This window comes from Colobus angolensis, unplaced genomic scaffold, assembly GCF_000951035.1.
Source record: "Colobus angolensis palliatus isolate OR3802 unplaced genomic scaffold, Cang.pa_1.0 Scaffold23, whole genome shotgun sequence".
NCBI classification, from domain to species: domain Eukaryota; kingdom Metazoa; phylum Chordata; class Mammalia; order Primates; family Cercopithecidae; genus Colobus; species Colobus angolensis.
Genome location: NW_012115488.1, coordinates 13,660,189 through 13,681,592, shown reverse-complemented (window position 1 = coordinate 13,681,592; position 21,404 = coordinate 13,660,189). Strand labels below are relative to the sequence as shown.

Here is a 21,404-nt window from a genome sequence, read left to right as displayed (position 1 = left end):
CACACCAACATTGCACAAGTATACATATGTAACAAACCTGCACGTTATGCACATGTACCCTAGAACTTAAAGTATAATAAAAAAAAAAAAATTTTAAATTAAAAAAAATTCTTTCCTCACTGTAGCTTACATGAAACTCCAAGTCTTTAAGCATACAGCCTGAAGAAAATGTATACATCCTAAGAGTAAAATAAATTATACTCTGGAAAAGTAAGAACAAGAATCCAATCCAACATATTTATCTCTTGATTTTTTTATGATGCAGTTATATATATATATCGTCGTCTTCATAGGATTATATAGTGAGCGGTCAAAAATGAGCCTCAGGCAGCCTTTACTGTTTTACTTGTAAAGTGAACCTGGAAAACACCACCATAATCTAATACTACATTACATTTCAAGCCTTTTTAAAGCACAGGCCTTTATTGCACATGTTTTTCCCTTAATTAAAACACTATTTTCAGAGTTTTCTTAAAGTTTTATCTTGTTCTCTTTGGGATATACCACATCTGTTAATACATTAAATGCATTTCATTATAATTATGTATCTAAGATTCTGTCTTCCTCAATAGGCTATGAGCTCTTTCGAGAAGGTACTATGTAGCTATTCCTCGAATGATGAGTTCATTTTCTTTGGTTATAATAATATTAGTTATATTTGGTGACCACAAGATAATCAGAATGATGGGCATGTGTAACTTGCTACCTCCACCTTATTTCTTTGTATTCAAACTTTCTTATCTTGGTAAAATAATGAAGATTATGCTGTAAATATGCTGTCTTCCTGTATTTCTAGGTATATATTACATTCCTTCATATCCCTTCTTCTCTCTATTTTTTTTGTATGATGACAGATGTTCTTTTATATTTTTTTTCCTTTGGTAAGAATTTTCCAATTTAAAAACTGAAAATTTCTAAGGCCAATTGGGACTGATCATTTTCTTTTCCTCACTTAATAACATTATGAATTCTTCAAGGGCAGACATGGTTGACAGAGAGGTGGACCTAACTATCTCACTTCACCTTGTTCCTAAAGATTTTTCATATTTTGGCTAATTTTTGAGAAGACAGTGACAAATTTCTGGGTGGAAGATCAGAGGGATTGTTCCAGATACCTGTGGAAGCTTGAAAAAGAGAAGTCTATTTTCGGTCATATACCAAACTGAATTGCCTATGAAAGCAATTTAAGCCCAAAAGGTTAGAGTGAAATGAGCACAGGTGTAGACAAGACAGCTCTGGAGTAGTGGTTTATATTGGTTTACGCAATGAAAGGAGTGAGTGTTGAATTTTGAGATACTGAAAGATGGACAGTAGAAACATGTTGCACACTCCTAAATTAGCAAGGTTGCCTTTTGCAGAAATAACTGTGATGCATCATCATTTCAAATCTTTTTGATGACCAGATAGCACTGAAAACTCTAGGCCTCTAACTTGATGCTTGTTAAATTGCTCTTTAAAAACATCCTGCCGCTGAAAAGCAACATATTATTATACCTAAGTATCAGGCAACTGTGTTTATTTATTTGAAACTTGCATGGAAACAGTGGAGATAATACAGATTATAATAGAATTACTTAATTCCTAGAATAGTTTCAAAGACAATTGACTTACTTTCCAATTAAATTTGAGTACTCCAGGTAAAGTAACAGTCATACAACTGTCATCATAATCTTCTGTCCTCTTTTGCAAGCTCTCACTGCAACATTCTGTGTCTGTGTTAATTTTGAAAGTAGAGACTATTCTAGGAATTTGCTGGAGGCTTGTGAGTAAGTTTAAAGTTGGCCATAGAGGGTGATACTATTCCTTTGATGGCTAGTAACATTTTTTAAGGGTACTGTCTAAACTGAGTCCCAAATTTGAGAACACTTGTATGGATTACATTATCTATATAAACGAGTTTATTATGCTATGGTTTATAATTGTCTATTTCATTTTCCGTTTTTGGTCATATATAATGATTTTTTATAATACATTTTGTAAATGCAAACTCAATAACAGACTTTGTTTCATAATATTGAATAAGAACAAGAGTGGCTATGAATGAAAGAGCCACTTGCAAATCTGGAGTGTCAAAGAGTTAAAACTATTTTAGTACTGAACTTTACCCACTTCCATTCTTTAGTTTTTGTTTTTGTTTTTGAGACAGGGTCTGGATCTGTCACCCAGGCTGGAGTGCAGTGGTGTGATCTCGGCTCACTGCAACCTCCACCTCCTGGGCTCAAGCGATCCTCCCACCTCAGCCTCCCAAGTAGCTGGGACCACAGGCATGCACCATCATGCCTGGCTAATATTTGTATTTTTGGTAGAGGCAGCGTTTTGTCATGCTGCCAAGGCTGGTCTCAAACACCTGAACTCAAACAATCCACTGGTGTCGGCCTCCCAAAGTGCTGGGATTAACAGGTGTGAGCCATTGCGCCCAGCCCCAACTTCCATTCTTACTTGAACTAATATAGTCAGGCATTTGCCCCTAGCAATCCACCAAAACTGCTCCTGTCAATGTCACCCAAGCCCACCACGTTGTTCAATTCAATGACCAGTTTTCAACCTTCGTCTAACCTGCCCCAGCAGCAGTGCTGGATTTAGCTGACCCCTTCTTTACTTTGAAACACATTTTTCACTTGCCTCCCAGGACAACACATACTCCTTGTTTTTTTCTTACCTCACTGCATGCTCCTTCTTGTCTCCTTTGCAGGTGTTTCCTTATCCCCTCATGTAGTTCTGGAAGGCCTCAGAGCTCACTCTTTGGGCATCTTCTTCATCTGTACTGGCTCCCATGGTGACTTCATCCATTCACAAGAGCCCAGCTCCACTTCATAACTCTTCTCTGCATTCCAGATTCCTGTATTGCACTGCCTGCTTGATATCACTATATGAAAGCCTAATAGGTTTCTCCAGTTTAGAATGTACAAAGCTAAGGCCGGGCGCGGTGGCTCAAGCCTGTAATCCCAGCACTTTGGGAGGCCGAGACGGGTGGATCACGAGGTCAGGAGATCGAGACCATCCTGGCTAACACAGTGAAACCCCGTCTCTACTAAAAATACAAAAAACTAGCCGGGCGAGGTGGTGGGCGCCTGTAGTCCCAGCTACGCGGGAGGCTGAGGCAGGAGAATGGCGTAAACCCGGGAGGCGGAGCTTGCAGTGAGCTGAGATCCGGCCACTGCACTCCAGCCTGGGCGACAGAGCGAGACTCCGTCTCAAAAAAAAAAAAAAGAATGTGCAAAGCTAAACTTCTAACCTCCAGTCCCACACCTCCTTCTGGCTTCTGCTCTTCCTTCAGGCTTCTCTTGTTTGTTGCTAACACCAAAAATCATGGAACCATGTTTGATTCCTTTCTTTCTCTCACTCTCATCAAATCAATCAGCAACCTGATAATTTTTCTTCAAAACATATTGAGGATTCTCGGCCTCTCATCATCTCTATCATTATCATTGTGGTCGAAGCCACCATCAACTTTCATATGGACAATAGCAACAGCCTCCTGTTCTTCCTTCCACACTTCCCCACCCACAACAGTCTGTTTCCAATTAGCAGCCAGAGTAATATTTCTAAAACAAAAATAAAGTAACTTAACTCCTCTGTTCCAAACCCTTTAATTGTTTTGCATTGTAATCTAGGGAAAACCAAAGTCCCTTCAGTGGCCTATAAGACTTTGCACAATCTGGCGTTGTTGCTTGTCTACCATGAACTTCTGCTATTCTGCCTCTCCCAGTCCTTCACTCACTTTCAGCCAGCTGGCCTCTCTGCTATTCTTCAAGGCATACCAGACACCCTCCCACCTCAGGACCTTTCCCTCTGTCTAACTGTCTTCAGGGATCCACTCACCTGCCTTGCTTCTTCATCTTCTTTAGATCTGTGCACCAGTGTCTCATCAGGCAGGCATCCATACCAAGCCTATTTAAAATTGAACCTTATTTTCTTGGCATCCCATTCCGCTATTCTGCTCTGTTTTTCTGCATTAAAGCAGCCACCATATGGCAAACTATGCATCTCATTTATGTTATCACTTATTTTCCCTCATTAGAATGTAAGCTCCACAAGGGCAGGGATTTTTTGAGTCTTTTGTTCACTGCAACATACTCCATACCTAAACAAATATCTGGCACCAACACGCAGTAACTATTTCCTGGGTTTGAATATAAATCCCTGAAGCTTGATTTAACACTGGAAATTATGGCTCTTTGTCAGACAAATGCTGATCTGACACCAGGCATTAATTGAAAGACATTTAGAACAACATGACTTAGTTGAAGGTAAGAAAGTTTCAGTGTAATTGTGGAAAGATGATTGAATATAATGCAAAAGAGAATAATGAATTAGTTAAAGTATAAAAGTGTCTGAACAATCTTTATACTTCAGTGATAATAAATGGCCATGTCTGGGGAAAAAGTAGGCTGTACATTTACCAAGACACTTACTATAACTTTTTATCATCATGATATCTACGGAGCTATCTGGTTGTAAAACTTTACACAAAAGTAAATTTACCATAAATGGAAAGAAACAATAATAATAATGCTTTACAACCTACAGGGCCCTATTATACACATTAGCTCAACACTCTGGGGTAGCAGGAATGGTTCATATTATACCAGTTTTGCAGATGCAAATAGTGAGGCTGAGGGCAATTAAGAGGTTGCTCAGCCAGTGGGGTGATTGATCTGAGGCTCAAATCCAGAGTTTCCTTACTCCAAAGCCCATGCTTATTTCACCACACTCTTGTATTCAGCTTGTTGTCCCAGAGCCATGGGGTGCTCAGTAAAATGCCAAGTACTCGGTAAACCAACTTAGGTGATGCACACCATATTGCAAGTTTGAACAACAAATTTTACCTGTCACTGAACTACAGATTTCAAGTGAAGGTGAAATAATGTTAATCTGCATGTAATTATTTAACTTTCTGATCACCTGCATTTTGGCAGGCAAGACGGACTGCCCCCTTTACGATAATCAGCTAATAAATCCCCATGATTGTTACACTTTTATGCAGAGCAGTAATCTGAACAAATTGACTGCTGACAGCTGCGGTAAATTGCCAAGAATGAGTGCTGTCAGAGAACAAGTTGTTTTTATGAACGTGCAGAATAAGTAAATCCTGTGTCATGCAATTTTATTCAGTTGGAGTTATTTGCAATCCAATATAGCAAGATTTACAGCATTATTTATTAGTGTGCAAAATGCTTGTTTATCTTTAAAGTGGTGTTGATTTGGGGTACATATATTTTAGGTTGGTGAATTGCTACTGACTTTGTTGCATTGTTCTAAGGGCCTAAGCATTTGGTGCTACCCGTGACAACCAAATGCTACCAATATAAACTTGAGTCAAGGGCTTAAGTTTAACAAAATTCTTATTAATGGTATATGATAAGAAAAATGTGTTCTGAACTGGTAAGTTCTGTGGGAAGAACAAATGCTTTCAAAATCTGCGGCCATAAAAATAAATCTATGGCTCTCTCTACTGCTGAGGAGAAGAGAATGTGAGCTATTTAGATGCACACGAATGTGCATTCAAGTTCAGTGTGGCAAATGAGGAAAATAGCCTTTGACTTTGGATAAAAACCAAACTAGTGTTTTCTTGAGGTTGAAAGTCAATGCATTTGAGCATTTGACACTCCATAGATTCTGATTTGGAACGTTTTTCATTTGTGACACCAAAACTATAATGCTTCTTTTACTTTCTACATAAATAAGAGCAGGAGAAATCCTACTATATTATTAATCTGAAAGCACAAGGACAGCTAGCCAGAAAATTCTAAACGGAAGAGAAGATTAAAAAAAAAATCATTGTATTTTACTATTTTTTTTTTTTTTTTTACTAATGATTGAGTGAAAATTGTTCATTAGGGACACAAGCAATATTTAAATAAAGAATGGAGTTTGTCGTTGATTTTTGTATTGTTTTTTCATAAACTCAACCTAAACAAAATATATTAGGATTTTAATCCCTTTTCTTTAATGAGTTACTGTTTGTTCATCTGAAGATTTTCTCAGAAAGGCTGTACTCATTGTAATATTTTTAAAATAATTGGCAAAGTTCTCAAAGACAGTTTCCATACACTGCTGTAGGTACAGTGTGTAGTTTACCTTCACATCAGTGAATAGGGAATTATAGAAGTTTGCAGTATACCCAGGTAAAGCAATCTCCCCAGAGACAGTTGAACAGTGACAACTTCTAACAACAGAAAGGCAATAACAGCATTTAGCGTTTTATAATGTCAGAGATAGAGTAAAAACTTCTGGAGAGTCATGGAACTTGAAAACACTTCAGCAGCTACATATGGAATCTTTTTAATGCAAACATTTCAAAGAGTCATATATTATATTAATTTATAAGATGTTACATTATGCAAATGTAAAGTAGTTCTCATATATTAAGAAATCTCAAAAAGCTTCATACATGTATTATTCAATTTGATAAAAATTAAGTAAAATTGTGCTTTTTAAAATCCCCCCCCCCATAGAGGCATGTCTTCCCATTCTGAGTGTTTTATGTTTAAATGTGTTGCTAGTCATGATGGCTTCAAAATCTCTTTAGTTAGTATTTTAAGGCATAATATATACTTACATGTTCATTGTTGAAGAGAGCTGATGGAAATTTCCTCCTGATAATTTTGGATTGTTTTGGCGGATCCCTTGACGGATCTGATTCTAGCACCGTTGCTTTGTGAGCCATAGCGGGGCTGACATAGAGCTCAAGTGGAGTAGAAGTGTAGGCTCGGCAGATTCTTGTTTATCATTGCTGTTCACTTGTGCTTACTCAATTAGCGTTATCTTCTATCCACAGTTCCTTTGGTGGGATCTTTTAAAGCCAATTGTCCGTTTTGTGAGGATTAGTTTAGTTAAAATTAGATTATATAATCTCTAAATCCACTTAATAGGTCATGTATGAACTGCAATTCAGGAAAGGCGAGTGAGCCCCGAAGGGTGCCACCGTTGACCCCTTTGTGTTAGCCATGCAGCTCCTATGCCTCCCTCAAAATACTTGAGGCCTGTGTGACTTAGCTGATGTATGAGCCACCTGTATTCATGTGAGTATTAGCTATTGATGAGGCTTGATTTCTGTCTTACTTTTAAGGTAAAAAATAATTGCAAATGGTTCTAACATGTACTTTCTATACCCCAGGGGACTCATACGAACACACCCAGGGTGCTAATCACAGGACTGTTTCATCTGGGAAGGAATGTTGTGGGTCACTGGTTCAGAGGCAGCAGATGGAAAGGCAGGGGAGAAAAACGGTGATCAGAACGCTGAGATTTTTCTCCTTGAACTTTTAGAGGATAACATCACCATATAAAGATGATGACTATTCCTTTCACGTGCTTAAATAGTTCAACTGTATATAGTTTACTTTTTTAATGCAGAGAACTTCAAGCTCTGATATGGAAGTCAGAAAACATGGTTTAAGTTCTTGTTATCACTTAATTTTTCTAAGTCTTAATTTTTCCTCTCTCTGAGGTACCATCCCTGACAGTGGGAGTGAGAAAGAAAGAACATGAGGCAGGGACTAGGAGGAAGCATTTGTAGGATGAGGGAAAGTAGCTCTAAAATTGATATGGTTTGGCTGTGTGTGTCCACCCAAATCTCATCTTGAATTGTGGCTCCCATAATTCCCATTGTTGTGGGAGGGACCCGGTGGAAGGTAATTGAATCATGAGGGTGGGTCTTTACCATGCTGTCCTTGTGATAGTGAATTAGTCTCATGAGATCTGATGGTTTTATAAAGGGGAGTTCCCCTGAACATGCCCTCTTGCCTGCCACCATATAAGACATAACTTTGCTCCTCATTCACCTTCCACCATGATTGTGAGGCCTCCCCAGCCATGTGGAACTGTGAGTCAATTAAACCTGTTTCCTTTATAAATTACCCAGTGTTGGGTATGTTTTTATTAGCAGCGTGAGAACAGACTAGTACAAAAATCTCTTTTAGATTTGAGTCTGTTCTGGTTATTCTGTTGATTCATTAACTGATGAGTTGAATTTGATGCAGATCGCTTGAATTTTCAAATATGAAACTAAGGCAAATGTGATAGTATAACTAGATAATACATTTACATAGCACTTTCAACTTTTCAAAGTACTTTTTCATCCATGATTCCTGTGTTCTTACAATTCTTTGCAAAGAGAAGGCATGTTTTCTTTTTAAATTTCCATTCAATAAATGAGGAAAGCTGAAGTACGAAGAGTTTAAGTGACTTGCTTAATATCACAATACTAATGAATAATTGGGATTTATTAAAATTTCAGTTTTCTGAACCCCCAGCCATGGACTCTGAAGTCAAATAACTTTCTTCAGAGTAACACAGAATCTATGCTCATTCTGAAGTAAGGATCTGAGAAACCTGAAGGTTTAGAAGGGGCTGAATCTCCAAATCTAAGGGAACCTAAGACATAAACACTTAATGAATAGTTAATGAATGAATTAATTCATGAGTGAGTGAAATAAGTATTGGGGAGAAGTCAAACCACTTTCTAGGAAGACAATATAGAAGTGGTAGAATGAGCACATTACACATTAGCACTGGCTCTGCCACTGTCAAGCATTGTCACCAAGGGTAAATTATTGGCCTCTCTGAGCCTCCATTTCCTTGTCCATAGTACTTTAATACTTACAGTGCACCAGCTATATTCCAGTTGCTGTGCCATATGCTGAGAATAAGACGTTGTTTCTGCCCTCGAAGCATTTCAGGTTATTGAAAAAGACAGCTGCAAGTTATTTCAATGAGAATTGGTAAAAATTAGACATGCAAAGATGAGATACATCATCTCAGGCTGAGGGCATGCCTTGTCCAAACATAAAGAAACAGGTGCATTCTAGCATGGATGTTGGGAGGATTATAAGGCTTCTGGAATGATAAGTTGTAAGAGAGAGTGCATTAGCAAGTGACACATAAGCTGATGGTAAGTCATGGAGGATACTGTTGACTGGCTAAGGATATATTGTAAATAGTACAAAGTCAGGGAGGGACATGGTCAAGTTTGTGTTGTAGACATCCATACAGAGAGGATTGGACTGTAGCAATGGTTTTTGCCTTAGGCCAGTTTCTAGAGAAAAATGGAGCATGAGGCAGTGATTGAGTGTTGGTACTTTATCAGGAGGTACCATCCCAGACAGTGAGAATGAGAAAGAAATTCCTAGGGAATACTAGGAAGCAATGAAAGGAAATATGTTCATGGGTTGGTCACTGTTTCTGGTATTTCAGAGATATAGCTGGCTGCTTAGCAGGTGCATCCATATGGCCACATGTGCACAGGCCATATGGAGAATTACATTTTGGCACAGTTTGTGAAAGGGAAGAGGAGTGGGACATTGTCTTCCCATCTCCTATTACGTTGATCGCAGTTCACCCTACAAGGAGATAACTCCTGCACTGTTTCATGCAGCTTCCTTGGCAGTTGATCTGGGAGCCAGATACAATCTTCAGAGTGCAGAAGTGCAGAAATGGCTTTAGAAGTGGCTTTAGAAGTACAGAAGTGGCTTTGGAAGTCAGAAACTCAAAGTATATGGCAGCTAGGCCTGAATGCACCTTGGCAGAAAAGGGGAATGCCTAACTCATTTGGGATAGTGAAAGATCAGCCAGCCCTAGGTGGGAGACCCATGAGGACACAAGCATGGGTTTGGGATGAAGAGCAGCCCTTTGGGGAGGCACAGCCATAGGAGCAGCTGAGGCAAAGTGAACAGCTGAGGACTTAGGAGACCATGGCTCCAGGAGAGCCTAGGGAGCTATATAAGCTGTGTCAGGTAAGTTTTCAAACCACAGATACCAACCCTTAATATAAAACAGATGTCAGGGGAGCGGCTCTGTGAACCAAAGAGGATAGTCTGCACCCCTTTTCCCCACACTGCCACCCATAATGGCCTCTGAGGCACACCCTACTGCTCTTTGCAATACAGTCTGAAATTAGATGAGACGGGATGAGATGCCTTCTTACACCAACATTCAGAAGCTTTTTTAGCAATACATCTGAGGAATAATATTTCACTGCCTATAAGATAATTTTGTTTTCTTAGCTTTTTGATTTGTGGAATTGCAAAGAAAGGAAGATGCAGCAAATGTAAACATAGAGTTACAACAAATTGTGGAATTTGAGGGTTTGAGAATTTAAAGTTCATCTGCACATGAGAAAACTGAAATTCAAGAGGATAAGTTATCTTGAAAGAGGTCACATGAGTAATTAATGTAAGACTGAGGTCTAGAACCAAGGGAATCTGACTCCCAAACCCGAGATCTTTTCTCTGTGTACGTATCTGTGAACGTATGTTTGGAGTTCATAAATTTGTTTTGATGCTTTTTAGATTTTGCGTTTTTATCTTGATAACATTATAAAACCGTTACTGTATGCCTATCCTGAACCATCTGGATGGCCACTTATTACTTCTATATTCAAACGGTAGTGAAACCTCCCTTTGTTCAGGACATAACAGTACCAGTGAGCCAAATACAGAAGAATCTACCCCATAAAAATTAGTACTGTATTCACATTGCACTAGACTATGTTGTAAGAGTTCCATCCTTGAATATATTTGTTCAAAAGTTATGTGGGAGTAGCAAATGCTTTTTCCCCACCCAATGCCAGCAACAATTTGATTTGATACCCATCAGTGAAGCTTTAAGTTTATCCTCAAGCTAACAAGAAAATTTTGCTCAGTTCTAGGTGATACTTCATTTAAAATGGCATCTTACTCTCGAGTAGAATATTTAGATAAATAAGAGATCTGAATAACCTTAACTAGCACAAAGAACCTTAAAGTCATTAAATACTCTCTTGTCTGATATATTTATGAAACGGACATTCTCTACATTGGAATTATTAAAGTCAAAATTCTGAAACACTGAATATAGCACAGGACCTGAGATGAACTATTTCTATGAGTACCCCCAATACTGAAATTTTAGTTGTTACAGAAAAGCATAATATTCCCTATAAATGTATATTGTTAATTTAAATTTATTAGTTTCAGTTTCAAAATTCAACTTATAAATTTTTCTTAATCATCATATAAGAACAATAACTTATAGCCTTCTTCTCTGGTTTATATATATTTTTAAAGCATAAAAATAACATATTTTCATACTTGGAAACTGAGATAATTCTTTCTGTTAAAAATAAGTCCAGGCACAAAGAGGGCAACAACAGACACTGGGGTCTCCTTGAGGGCAGAGTTTGGGAGGAGGGAGAAGATCAGAAAAAGTAACTGTTGAGTACTAGGCTTAGTACCTGGGTGACAAAATAATCTGTACAACAAGACCCTGTGACAGGAGAGTTTACCTATATTACAAACCTGTACATGTGCCCACCAAAACCTAAAATAAAAGTTTGAGGGAAAAAAGTCAGCTGAGTGCGGTGGCTCAAGCCTGTAATCCCAGCACTTTGGGAGGCCAAGGTGGGTGGATCATTTGAGGTCAGGAGTTCGACACTAGCCTGGTCAACATGGTGAAACCCTATCTCTACTAAAAATACAAAAAAAAAAAAAAAATCAGTAAGCCTGATGGTGGGCACCTGTAATCCCAGTTATTTGGGAGGCTGAGACATGAGAATCGCTTGAACCCAGGAGACAGAGGTTACAGTGAATTGAGATCATGCCACTGCACTCCAGCCTGGGCGACAGTATAAGACTCTGTCTCAAAAAGTCCAGGGCTGGGTGTGGTGGCTCGTTCAGCACTTTAGAATGCTGAATCGGGTGGATTGCTTGAGCCCAAGAGTTCAAGAGCAGCCTAGGCAACATGACAAAACTCCATCTCTACAAAAAATACCAAAAAAAAAAAAAATCAGCCAGGCCTGGCGGCATGCACCTGTAGTCCCAGCTACCTGGAGGCTGAGGTGGGAAGAATCACCCAAGCTCGGGAGGTCAATGTTGCAGTGGGCCATGATCATGATCGCACCACTGCACTCCAACCTAGGCAACAGAGTAAGACCTGGTCTCAAAAAAATTAAAATAAAAATAAAAAAGCCTAGATATTACCCAGTTTGAGAAGCACTGTTAACAGTGCTTCTTCCTGGGATGCATGATTACTTAGAGTGGTGGAGCAAAGCCTAGATCTTGGATTCCAGAGTCCTAGGTTCAAGTGGACTCCGCTAATAACTAACCATATGTCTCACCTCCGTCATGTACCCTCCCTGGCCCTCAGTTTTCTCATTGGTAAATTAGGGAGACTGCAAGAATCACGAATCCTTCTGCCTACTGGAGCAAGGTAGAATAATTAAGTGAAATAGGCCAGTATGGGGAACAGTAACTAATTCAGAGGACATTTACCTTGTATTTAAAAATATTTATATTCCAAACTTTTTTAGCACAAGTAAAACAACAAATCTATGGATCAGATTCCGTCTGAAAACTGCCAGTTTGCAAAGCCTAACTTATATAATCTTGAGAGCAGCTTCCCCACCTGTAAAGCATTAAATGCAATGACTAATGTAAATTAAGAGAAACCAACATCTATATGATCAGTACAAAGTGGTGGTGGGCATAGAAGAAAATCCTTCAGAAGACATCAATGCGTTTTAGTATTTTAAGAGTGCTACAGCATCATATAAAAAAGGAAGGGACCAGGAAATGCATGATCAAAGTGAGTGGAAAAAGAAGAAACAACAAAGTAAGCGAAAGACTTTTCTTGGTTCCAACTGTATCCAACCAAAAATATTGTCTGAATTATAGTCGCTCGTCAATTCTCTAGTATTATACTCTCTATCCAAGTCAGAGTTACAAACTATGGGCCCAGCAGTGTGTCAGGTGCTGGAAAGATCTCTAAAGATAATACCTTTTTTTATTAGAGAATGTGTTTGAATGGTTGTTTTCCACTGTAAAAAATTTTAACCTCAATTTGTTCCAGGTGTTATTGATAAGAACTTAATTCCAGTTAAAATTAAAATATGAGATAAGGGATGTGATATGTTTTTTCACCCTTCAGAGTTTGAGGAGACAGCACGAGAGTACCTTCGAATGGGTATTGTGATAGCAGAAACAGTGCAGTTATTTGACATACATTCTAACTTCAGGAAGATGTTTCCAGACTTGTACAGACTCTAATCTCTCAATTTCTCAAAAGTTAGCATTTAGTACACACGGACTTTCTGCCACTGACCAGGGCATAGCTTATTGTTTTCCCTTCTTACATCAATATTCCTCTTCCTCTCATTTGTGTCTAGTCCCAGACATCCCTCATATTAACCAATAGGCAAAAATAAAAGGCCTATTGAAATATTGGACTTCAGTTCAATATCTGCGATCACTCTTGCTAAAGAGATGTTTGAACTCAACTATAAGCTTTGAAACACTGTCCATAGGAGTTTAGTTTAAAAGCAAAACCATAAATACCAAATAGAGTGAGGAATAAGTAACAGCAAGAGTTTAATCTGTCTCTGACCACTCAGTTTATGGTAGGTTACCACATTTATTCTTATAATTGGCTATTTCCTGTTTTAAATGCCTTTTACTCATGCCTGCCACCTTTCTCTCAGTTTATTAGCCTTGTGGTCATCACATTACCTTTCTCTTCAAAATCAATTGACATTTTTATGAAAAGTGTTTTCAAGGTATTAGCTCTGAGAGAGTGGCACATGCAGCATGCACTGCCATATTAGAAAGTCACTCAGCACAACTCAGGTGCATAACACTCGAGCTATTATGTTTTAAGGAGATTTATGTGTTTTTATTTAGATTTATACAGTGTACTGTGAATACATTGGCATGGTTTTAAAAAATGTAAAACGTATGGCATCACAATGCTACATATTCTATTCACCGCTTAATAACATTTATGAATGGGGGAAACATCCATTTTTTAAAAGTAACACAAAAATTCAGAATTTTGGTAGTTAGTCTCTCTAGATAGCTCACATCATTTTTTCTATAAGCAAAGCCCCAGTGACCTAATTCCTTAGGCCACCTAGAGATAGGAAGTCCTTACCACTTTATGAATACTGTGATAGTGAGTAGTAATAGAATTTCAGATTAGCATACTTTTTGTATCTTACAGGAAATAAACAATTACAGACCCTATGATAATCAGGGTCTGAATTTTCTTAAGAAAGTCAGCTGACTTCAAAGATGTTTTCTTCCAGTGGTCCAAATAATATTTCTATTGATTTATTTTTCAGAGAGCTCTGAACAGCTGTTTGATATGGCAAAAAAAAAAAAAAAGCCACTTGCTGATTCAAAACATTTGTCTCTAGGTGCCAGGTCGACCTGTCAGCCCTCAGTAGGGAACAGACGCACAAGCTGGAGTTGGAGCTGGAAGAGGGTGAGGGACACCTGGTGCTGCTGGTCACTCTGACAGCATCAGCCACAGTCAGCATCTCTGACCTCTCCATCAACTCCCTGGAGGACCAGAAGGAACGAGAGGAGATATTAAAGAGATATGTACGTATGTAACCCTCCTCCTTCTAGAGTCACATGTGACTAGAAGAGGTTGTAAACAATTTACCTGGAGGGACAGAAGTACTTCTGAGAAGCTGTCTGATGGAAGAATTGGCACAAGTAAAAAGCAGAGTGAAAACAAATGCCACCCAGACCTTTGCAGAAGCACTTGCATTACCCACCCATGTCTAGAGACTTGATCTTCTCTAGAATCTATTCCAGAGGAAATTCTGGATTCTGAGATTCTACTCAATGATTTTATCATGCAGGGATGCTGCCCATAAAGGAAGGCCAGGTTTACACAACATGACTTTAAAATTAATTTATTGATTCTTTGTAGCTGCAATTAAAATTTCTTTGTCTTTCCAAGTTTGAGATGGAGTTAATGGTACTTACGTTAATTAGTACCTTGGTAACTAAAGAGTATTCACAGGAGTGATTTTTATTTTCAGCTGCTCAGGAAAGCCTCACTTCATTCCTTTAATTTTTTTAATTGAATGTGAAATCAAATTAAAGGAAGCCTCCTTCTTTTCGATCGAATGTGGAACGATAGTATGGAATAGTGAATCACTAAAATGACTACCCTCCTCAAATTTTACCAAACTGAAATATTCACAACCAAATCTTACTATTTCCCAGCATCCTCCCACTGGACATTTCCCACCATGTAGTTTTCTTGACTCAACAGAGAGGGGAGCTCTTACTCCACCATTCTCTCTCAATGGAGGTTTGAAAAAGTAAATGCCTTAGTACCCATGAAGCTGGGAAAAAAGCTTTTCCACTTAAAATGACAAAGCTTGTATTGTACAGTGCCGCCAGGTGTTTAGAAGGCTCCTCTAGACGCTCAGCCATGAAACCGAGCTCCGACTAACAAAGAACCAATTTTTTTTGGACTTTAAAATATTCCTATTTGCTGACTGACATCCTTTCAATAACTGAATTTAATAAAGATGTACCTTATCAGGCTGTGCAGATAACATGAAGTGCTGGTACTAATGCTCTACAATATTCTTCAAACAGATTAGCAGGATGTGCGCTTCAGTAAATTTATTCTGGCTATCTCCACTGAATCAGCTGTCTGCTAATGCTTGTACAACTCATCCACCAATGGTGTTATCATAAACAGTTTAATAGAGGTGACTTAGCAAAGCTAAATAGTATATATTTTTAAACTACCTAAGAGCCTAAGATATTATGTGACATCTTCTAATATATAATTGCAATTATGAAGATTATTTTACATTGTGGTATCCACCAAAACATATTCTTCTGTTACCAGAAGTGAGCCTCATGAATTACAACAATTTTAATGGAGTTAATCAGTATATTAATATAAAAATTCTTCTAGGCATTATAATACTATAGTTGATGGATTAATATTTTGATATTATCCCATATATTAGAGGATATTGCTGCCTAAGTAATTAGAAGTAATCCACCTATTATTAATTTTTTTCCTTTTTACTGGATGACTGAATGGCAATTGGCCATTTCCATTCAGAATTTGAGTATTTGTTTCCATGTCTTTTTTCAATAAAATGTAAAATATTATGCAGATGTTTGACTTAATTCTCACATTGTATTCTGCTCAATATATTAAAAAATGAACCATGTTTAAACATACTTTTTTTCAGCCTTGAATTTCAGGCAGAGGCTTATACCTCCCTCTAGAGACAAGCCTGCTACTAAGCCGCTATAGGTAACATAGCACATCTGTTATATTTACTCATAGCCACGAAAGGACAAAGACCTATGGATTAGGCTTCAGTGTGTTTCCTTTTTATTATAAGGATCATGAAATGAATGAATGAATGCCATATCACATCTGAAATATCATTTGTTTTGGAGACACATATAACGGAGGTTGTTTGGAGAATTATTTCTGTATTTTCCTGCAAGAACATGTGTCTTTTTAAAAGTTGAGGTCAAACTTAGGAGTTTGACACTGGTCACTGTCAGGGGAGCAGATGAATTGCCCCCACTCTGGTATGAAGCAGCCCTAAACAAAGCCCTCCATTGCTGCTGTTTAGCTGTTCATTGCTGAGGATTGAAGCCCCACAAAGTAAACAAATATTACTCTGTGAGCCATTTTTTGATCACCACATTCTGAGAAGATGGCTAATTCTATTTTTCTTTTTCTCCTCTTTTGGGAGGAGGAAATGAGAGAAGGTCAATAGGGGGCAGGTAGTAATGGGTAGTAGACCAAGAGCAATTGTATGACCTTTTCAGAACGGGTATGCTGAACCCTTGCTCCCCCTTGTCACAGTTTAAAAACCAGAGGAGCTAGTTTAGAGAAGAAGTTGTTAGCATTCCATTTTTATTATGACATTTCACAGTCATCTGATTTAATGTCCCTTGACCGGATTGTCCACCGTGAGACGATGGGCTTGAAATGTTATTTAGAGCATTGATAAAAGGTGAGCGGTTCTAAGATGACAGCGAGTCATAAGGCTGGTGGTGTGACATTAATTTTCTCCATAACAGAGATGGAATAAGACGTCACGGTGACAAGCTGTCAATCAGCTCTGGCCCCTCAGAGCATCTCGATGCCATAGGATGGGGTATTGCCTCTCCCGTAATAGAGCTGAACTGAGATGCTCTCCCTGACAGCTGCTGCAGTCATAGAGAAAATATATTATACAGCCTTTCATTAAAAAAATAAAGAGGACTCCTCTCCAGAGCATTTCAATCTTTTCCCATCTATTGAGGGCTGAAAGGATTCACAGCAAATCATAGATTCCTCTGCTATGGAAATTTCTGGCTTCAGAAGCCATCCGGGTTTTTAGGCCTTCTAAAATAACCATAAATAGCAAGGCAAGAATACCTCTTGATGAAGTTACATTTTTAAACCAATGTATTTATTTATTACTTCTTATTATAATCGATGTGTCACTGGCCTTAACCGTTGAAATTTGTAATAAATTATGGAGTGTCAGCTGACTGAAATTAAACCTTCAAACAATAATTACCACTCCAAATGGGAAGCAGAGGATCAGAGCCGAAGCACCTGAAGACAATATGTCTGTGGAATGAGGCTACCAATGTGAAATGATTCTCAGACACAAGGACTGATTATATTTGTTTTAGTCAAAATAGAACTTGATTTAAATTGCCTCTGAAAATTAAAGTACAGAAACCTTTTTTTTTTTTTTGATAAACCTGTTCCCCATGATTAGGGTCAGAGACTTATCTGATTTACAACATTGTGTAAGCTCTGAGATAAGAAACTTTCCAAACTTGCTGTTACTGTAGGAGCGCAACATGCCTACAAACCTCTGATTATACTCTGTTGTCTAATGCCCCCACGGTGAAACCCTTCAGTTACAGGAATTTAAATGGAGAGAGAAGTGCATTTTTACTGAACCTTGTCACCTGGGTATTTTAAATAGATTTTTGGTGATAAACAACTGTTTTAAAACAATAAAAGATTAACAGTTAATCCTCATGCTAAACACTCTTATAAAAAGTTAGGCTATGAGATTACTTATATATCCACATTTCCTCCTCTCAATATACCAAGGTCATAGTCTCAGTGTAAACAATGACTGATCATACGGGACTGATAAAGTTCCTATCACAGTAAGCTTTTGCTTGTCAGTATTCTCACATTATTAATATGGTGATGGGAGTGCTTTTTACTCTAGTAACATTTTAATAGCTAACTTTATTATGCAAAAATATGTTATGTTGTCTGATTATGAAACATTTTATAGATTATGAAAAAGAAGTATCTTTGATTTACTGAGAAGTGCTGATCGCGTCATAAGAAAAATGCTATGAAGTGTAAATAAACAAATGCATATTAGCATTCTGTTGGTTCATTTTACTCTCAAAGTATTTGTGCCCATTAATTAGACTTCTGAATTATTGTATTGGTTTCCCTCTTTTAATTCCTTCAAGTGCTACACTTATAAAACACCACTGTTATTAATTTATGAAGTGAAATAGATTTTATCATTTGGATCCATTTTTTCTACTGAAGTTTCCATACTTCTGTACATACTAAAATAGCAAATAAAACTATAAATTTAAGAAAAATTTTTATTTTTAGTCATCAATTTATTTCTGAATTTATTTTTAGTCATCACTTTGATTGACTGTAGAGGATTGTGTCTGTCTTTCACTTATGTAGAACTACAGTAATCTTTTGAAATAAATACTAGAGAATAGTCTTTAGGTAATTTAATCCTCATCTAGCCCATGCAATTTCCAGAACTCACCAAGAGGAAAATAGCAGAAAAAAATAATTAACTTAGTTGACCTTCTTACCCTCAAAGTCTGAAGAGTGTTACATATCCAACAATGTGAGATTTAATATTGATAATTAGGCTGAGAGTGGTGGTTCATGCCTGTAATCCCAACACTTTGGGAGTCAAGGCTGGAGGATCACTTGAGGCCAGGAATCGGAGACTATCCTGGGTAACATAGCAAGACTTTTTCTATAGAACTTAAAATTTTTTAAAAAACAGATTAACCAAGCATGGTTGCACCAAAATAACCAAATATGCCAGTAGTTCCAGCCACTCAGGAGGCTGAGGTGGAAGGAATGCTTGGGCCCAGGATTTGGAAGTTACAGTGAGCTATTATCACGCTACTGCACTCCAACCTGAGTTAGACCTTGTCTCTAAAAAAGTAAAAATAAAAAAATTTTAAAAACCCCATTAATCTCCAAACCATTATATCTATAGATGAAAATATTTATTGGAGTGGTTTGCTTGCTAGAGGAGATTGAAAAAAGGAAACAGACATATCTATTCCATAATTTATTGTTCACCATTTATTGATAATTATTTATGGGAGTAAATGTGTTTTTTTTTTAAATTCTTTCAGAAACTCTAGTTATATAGTAACAATTATCCACATCGGGGTGTGTGTGTGTGTGGTGTAGATTCATGATGGTGGAAGGGTAATTTATACTGAAGAAACACAAATGACACCTTGAACCCCTTATGCAGCATCAAAGTTTCCATTCTATACATACTAAAATGGTAAATAAAACTATAAATTTAAGAAAAATTACTCACTATTTTGAATTTATTTTATTTTTTTGAGCTGGAGTTTTGCCCTGTCGTCCAGGCTGGAGTGCAATGGCATGATCTTGGCTCACTGCAACCTCTGCCTCCTGGGTTCAAGCAATTCTCTGCCTCAGCCTCCTTTGCCTATGGCAACCATTTCTCTGGTCTGTCTGCCTCAAAATGTTCTCTCATCCAATCAACTTACCACTTTGTTATCAAAGTAATATTTTATTTTATTTTTTTGAGCTGGAGTCTTGCTCTGTTGCCCAGGCTGGAGTGCAGTGGCACAATCTTGGCTCACTGCAACCTCTGCCTCCAGGGTTCAAGCAATTCTCCTGCCTCAACTTCCTCAGTAACTGGTATTACAGGCGTGTGTAAGCATGCCCAGCTAATTTTGTATTTTTAGTAGAGATGGGGTTTCACTATGTTGGCCAGGCTGGTTTCAAACTCCTGACCTCAAGTGATCCACCCACCTCAGCCTCCCAAAGTGCTGGGATTACAGGTGTGAGCCACCATGCCCAGTCCCCAAAATAGTACTTTAAAGAGAAAGGAAAAACATATGTCCCCATAGCCTTGTTCCAATGCCAGGGAAGAGTTGTGACAACCTATCTGAACAATGATCCCCACAGCTTCCCATGGGGGAGCAATATAAACATTGCAGTCTTCAGGCTCAAGGAGGTTAGCGTCGCCACTAACAAGAAGCTGACACCACTTCCGACTCCACCAACCTAGTAAGTTACACATGGGTCTATTCCCCGGCAGAGGCTTTGTATTCATGGGAAACAGTCACCATTCCAGTGGCTATTTGTTCACCCGGTCATTCACTCACTCAGAAATCACACGCCAGGACCAGGAACCCACCTACACAGAAGAGTTACACTAACCCCAACTTTCCGGTCATATGTGCAGGCACCACCTTCAACTCCAGGAGGCCAGAAGTGTCCTCAGTAAAGAAATCATCAGCTAAATTGGTTTCCGTCTGAAAGTCAAAGCACTATGATTTTCATTTAAATATATTTAGGGAAACTCAAAAGGCACCCACACCTCAAGATTTTCTCTGGTTTTAGTGAAGCTTTAATTTTCCACAAAAAGTTAACAGAAGTCAGAAAACAGAGTGCTCTGGGCCAGATCAAAAAGTTTCCCTGGTCTCTTCCTACCAAAACCCTAAAACTTCTCAAACCAACTGCTGTGCTTGGTTCTGACTTCTCTTTCTGCCTGAGCCATTTTCAGCACGTACATTTTACTTAGCACCATAATATTTTTCCCTTCAATTCAACCAGCACTACAATTTTTCCACCCAAAATACTCCCCCGCCCTCACCAATAGCCCAGCCATGGAACAGAAACAGAGTGATTTCCTCAGATCCCAGGCCAGCCAGTTTCCAAAATGGGAATTTGAGGTTCTGAGGAACGGGCCCTTTAGTAAATCATCCCCACGTGACTACCTCAAAGAAGTCCTGGGTTTTCTTCAGGAGGTATTTCAGTTCCGTCAGTTCTAGGAAGCTTTTTTTCAAGGCCTGCTGGTTCTGGTTGGCTTCCTGTAACTCTCCTTCCAGTTTTTCTAGAACAGTCTACGCAGGAAGGAAAAAGAAGGTAAGCCGACAGAAAGTGCTATGACATTCCTGAAATACATTACCCACAACAGATGACTAAAAAAAATCAAAGGAATCAGCACATAACATGATTGCAGACCCTAATACACACACACACACTCACACACACACACACACACACACGTGCACACTCTCTTAAGAGTTCCATCACCAAATGAGAGGATTAGGAAGTACTTGGAGGAGTGGATGGCCACTTCATGGAGAAGTCAAGACATTTTGGCAAGTCATGCCTCTCCTCATTTGAAACACTAGGCCAGGCTGGGTGCGGTGGCTCATGCCTGTAATCCCAGCACTTTGGGAGGCCGAGATGTGCAGATCACTTGAGGTCAAGTGTTCAAGACCAGCCTGGTTAATGTGGTGAAACCCCATCTCGGCCGGGCGCGGCGGCTCACACCTGTAATCCCAGCACTTTGGGAGGCCGAG

General features: G+C 38.5%; 1 protein-coding gene across 5 annotated transcripts in view; it reads left to right on the top strand.

Moving 5' to 3' along the window:
- The window catches only part of MCTP1 (multiple C2 domains, transmembrane 1), a 599,307-nt gene that overhangs the window by 393,008 nt on the left and 184,895 nt on the right, over positions 1–21,404 (top strand). For all 5 annotated transcript variants that reach the window (XM_011944270.1, XM_011944271.1, XM_011944268.1 and 2 more), the window contains one exon: positions 14,171–14,357. In XM_011944270.1, coding sequence (XP_011799660.1) covers positions 14,171–14,357 — 187 coding nt within the window. The remainder of the gene's footprint in view (positions 1–14,170; positions 14,358–21,404) is intronic.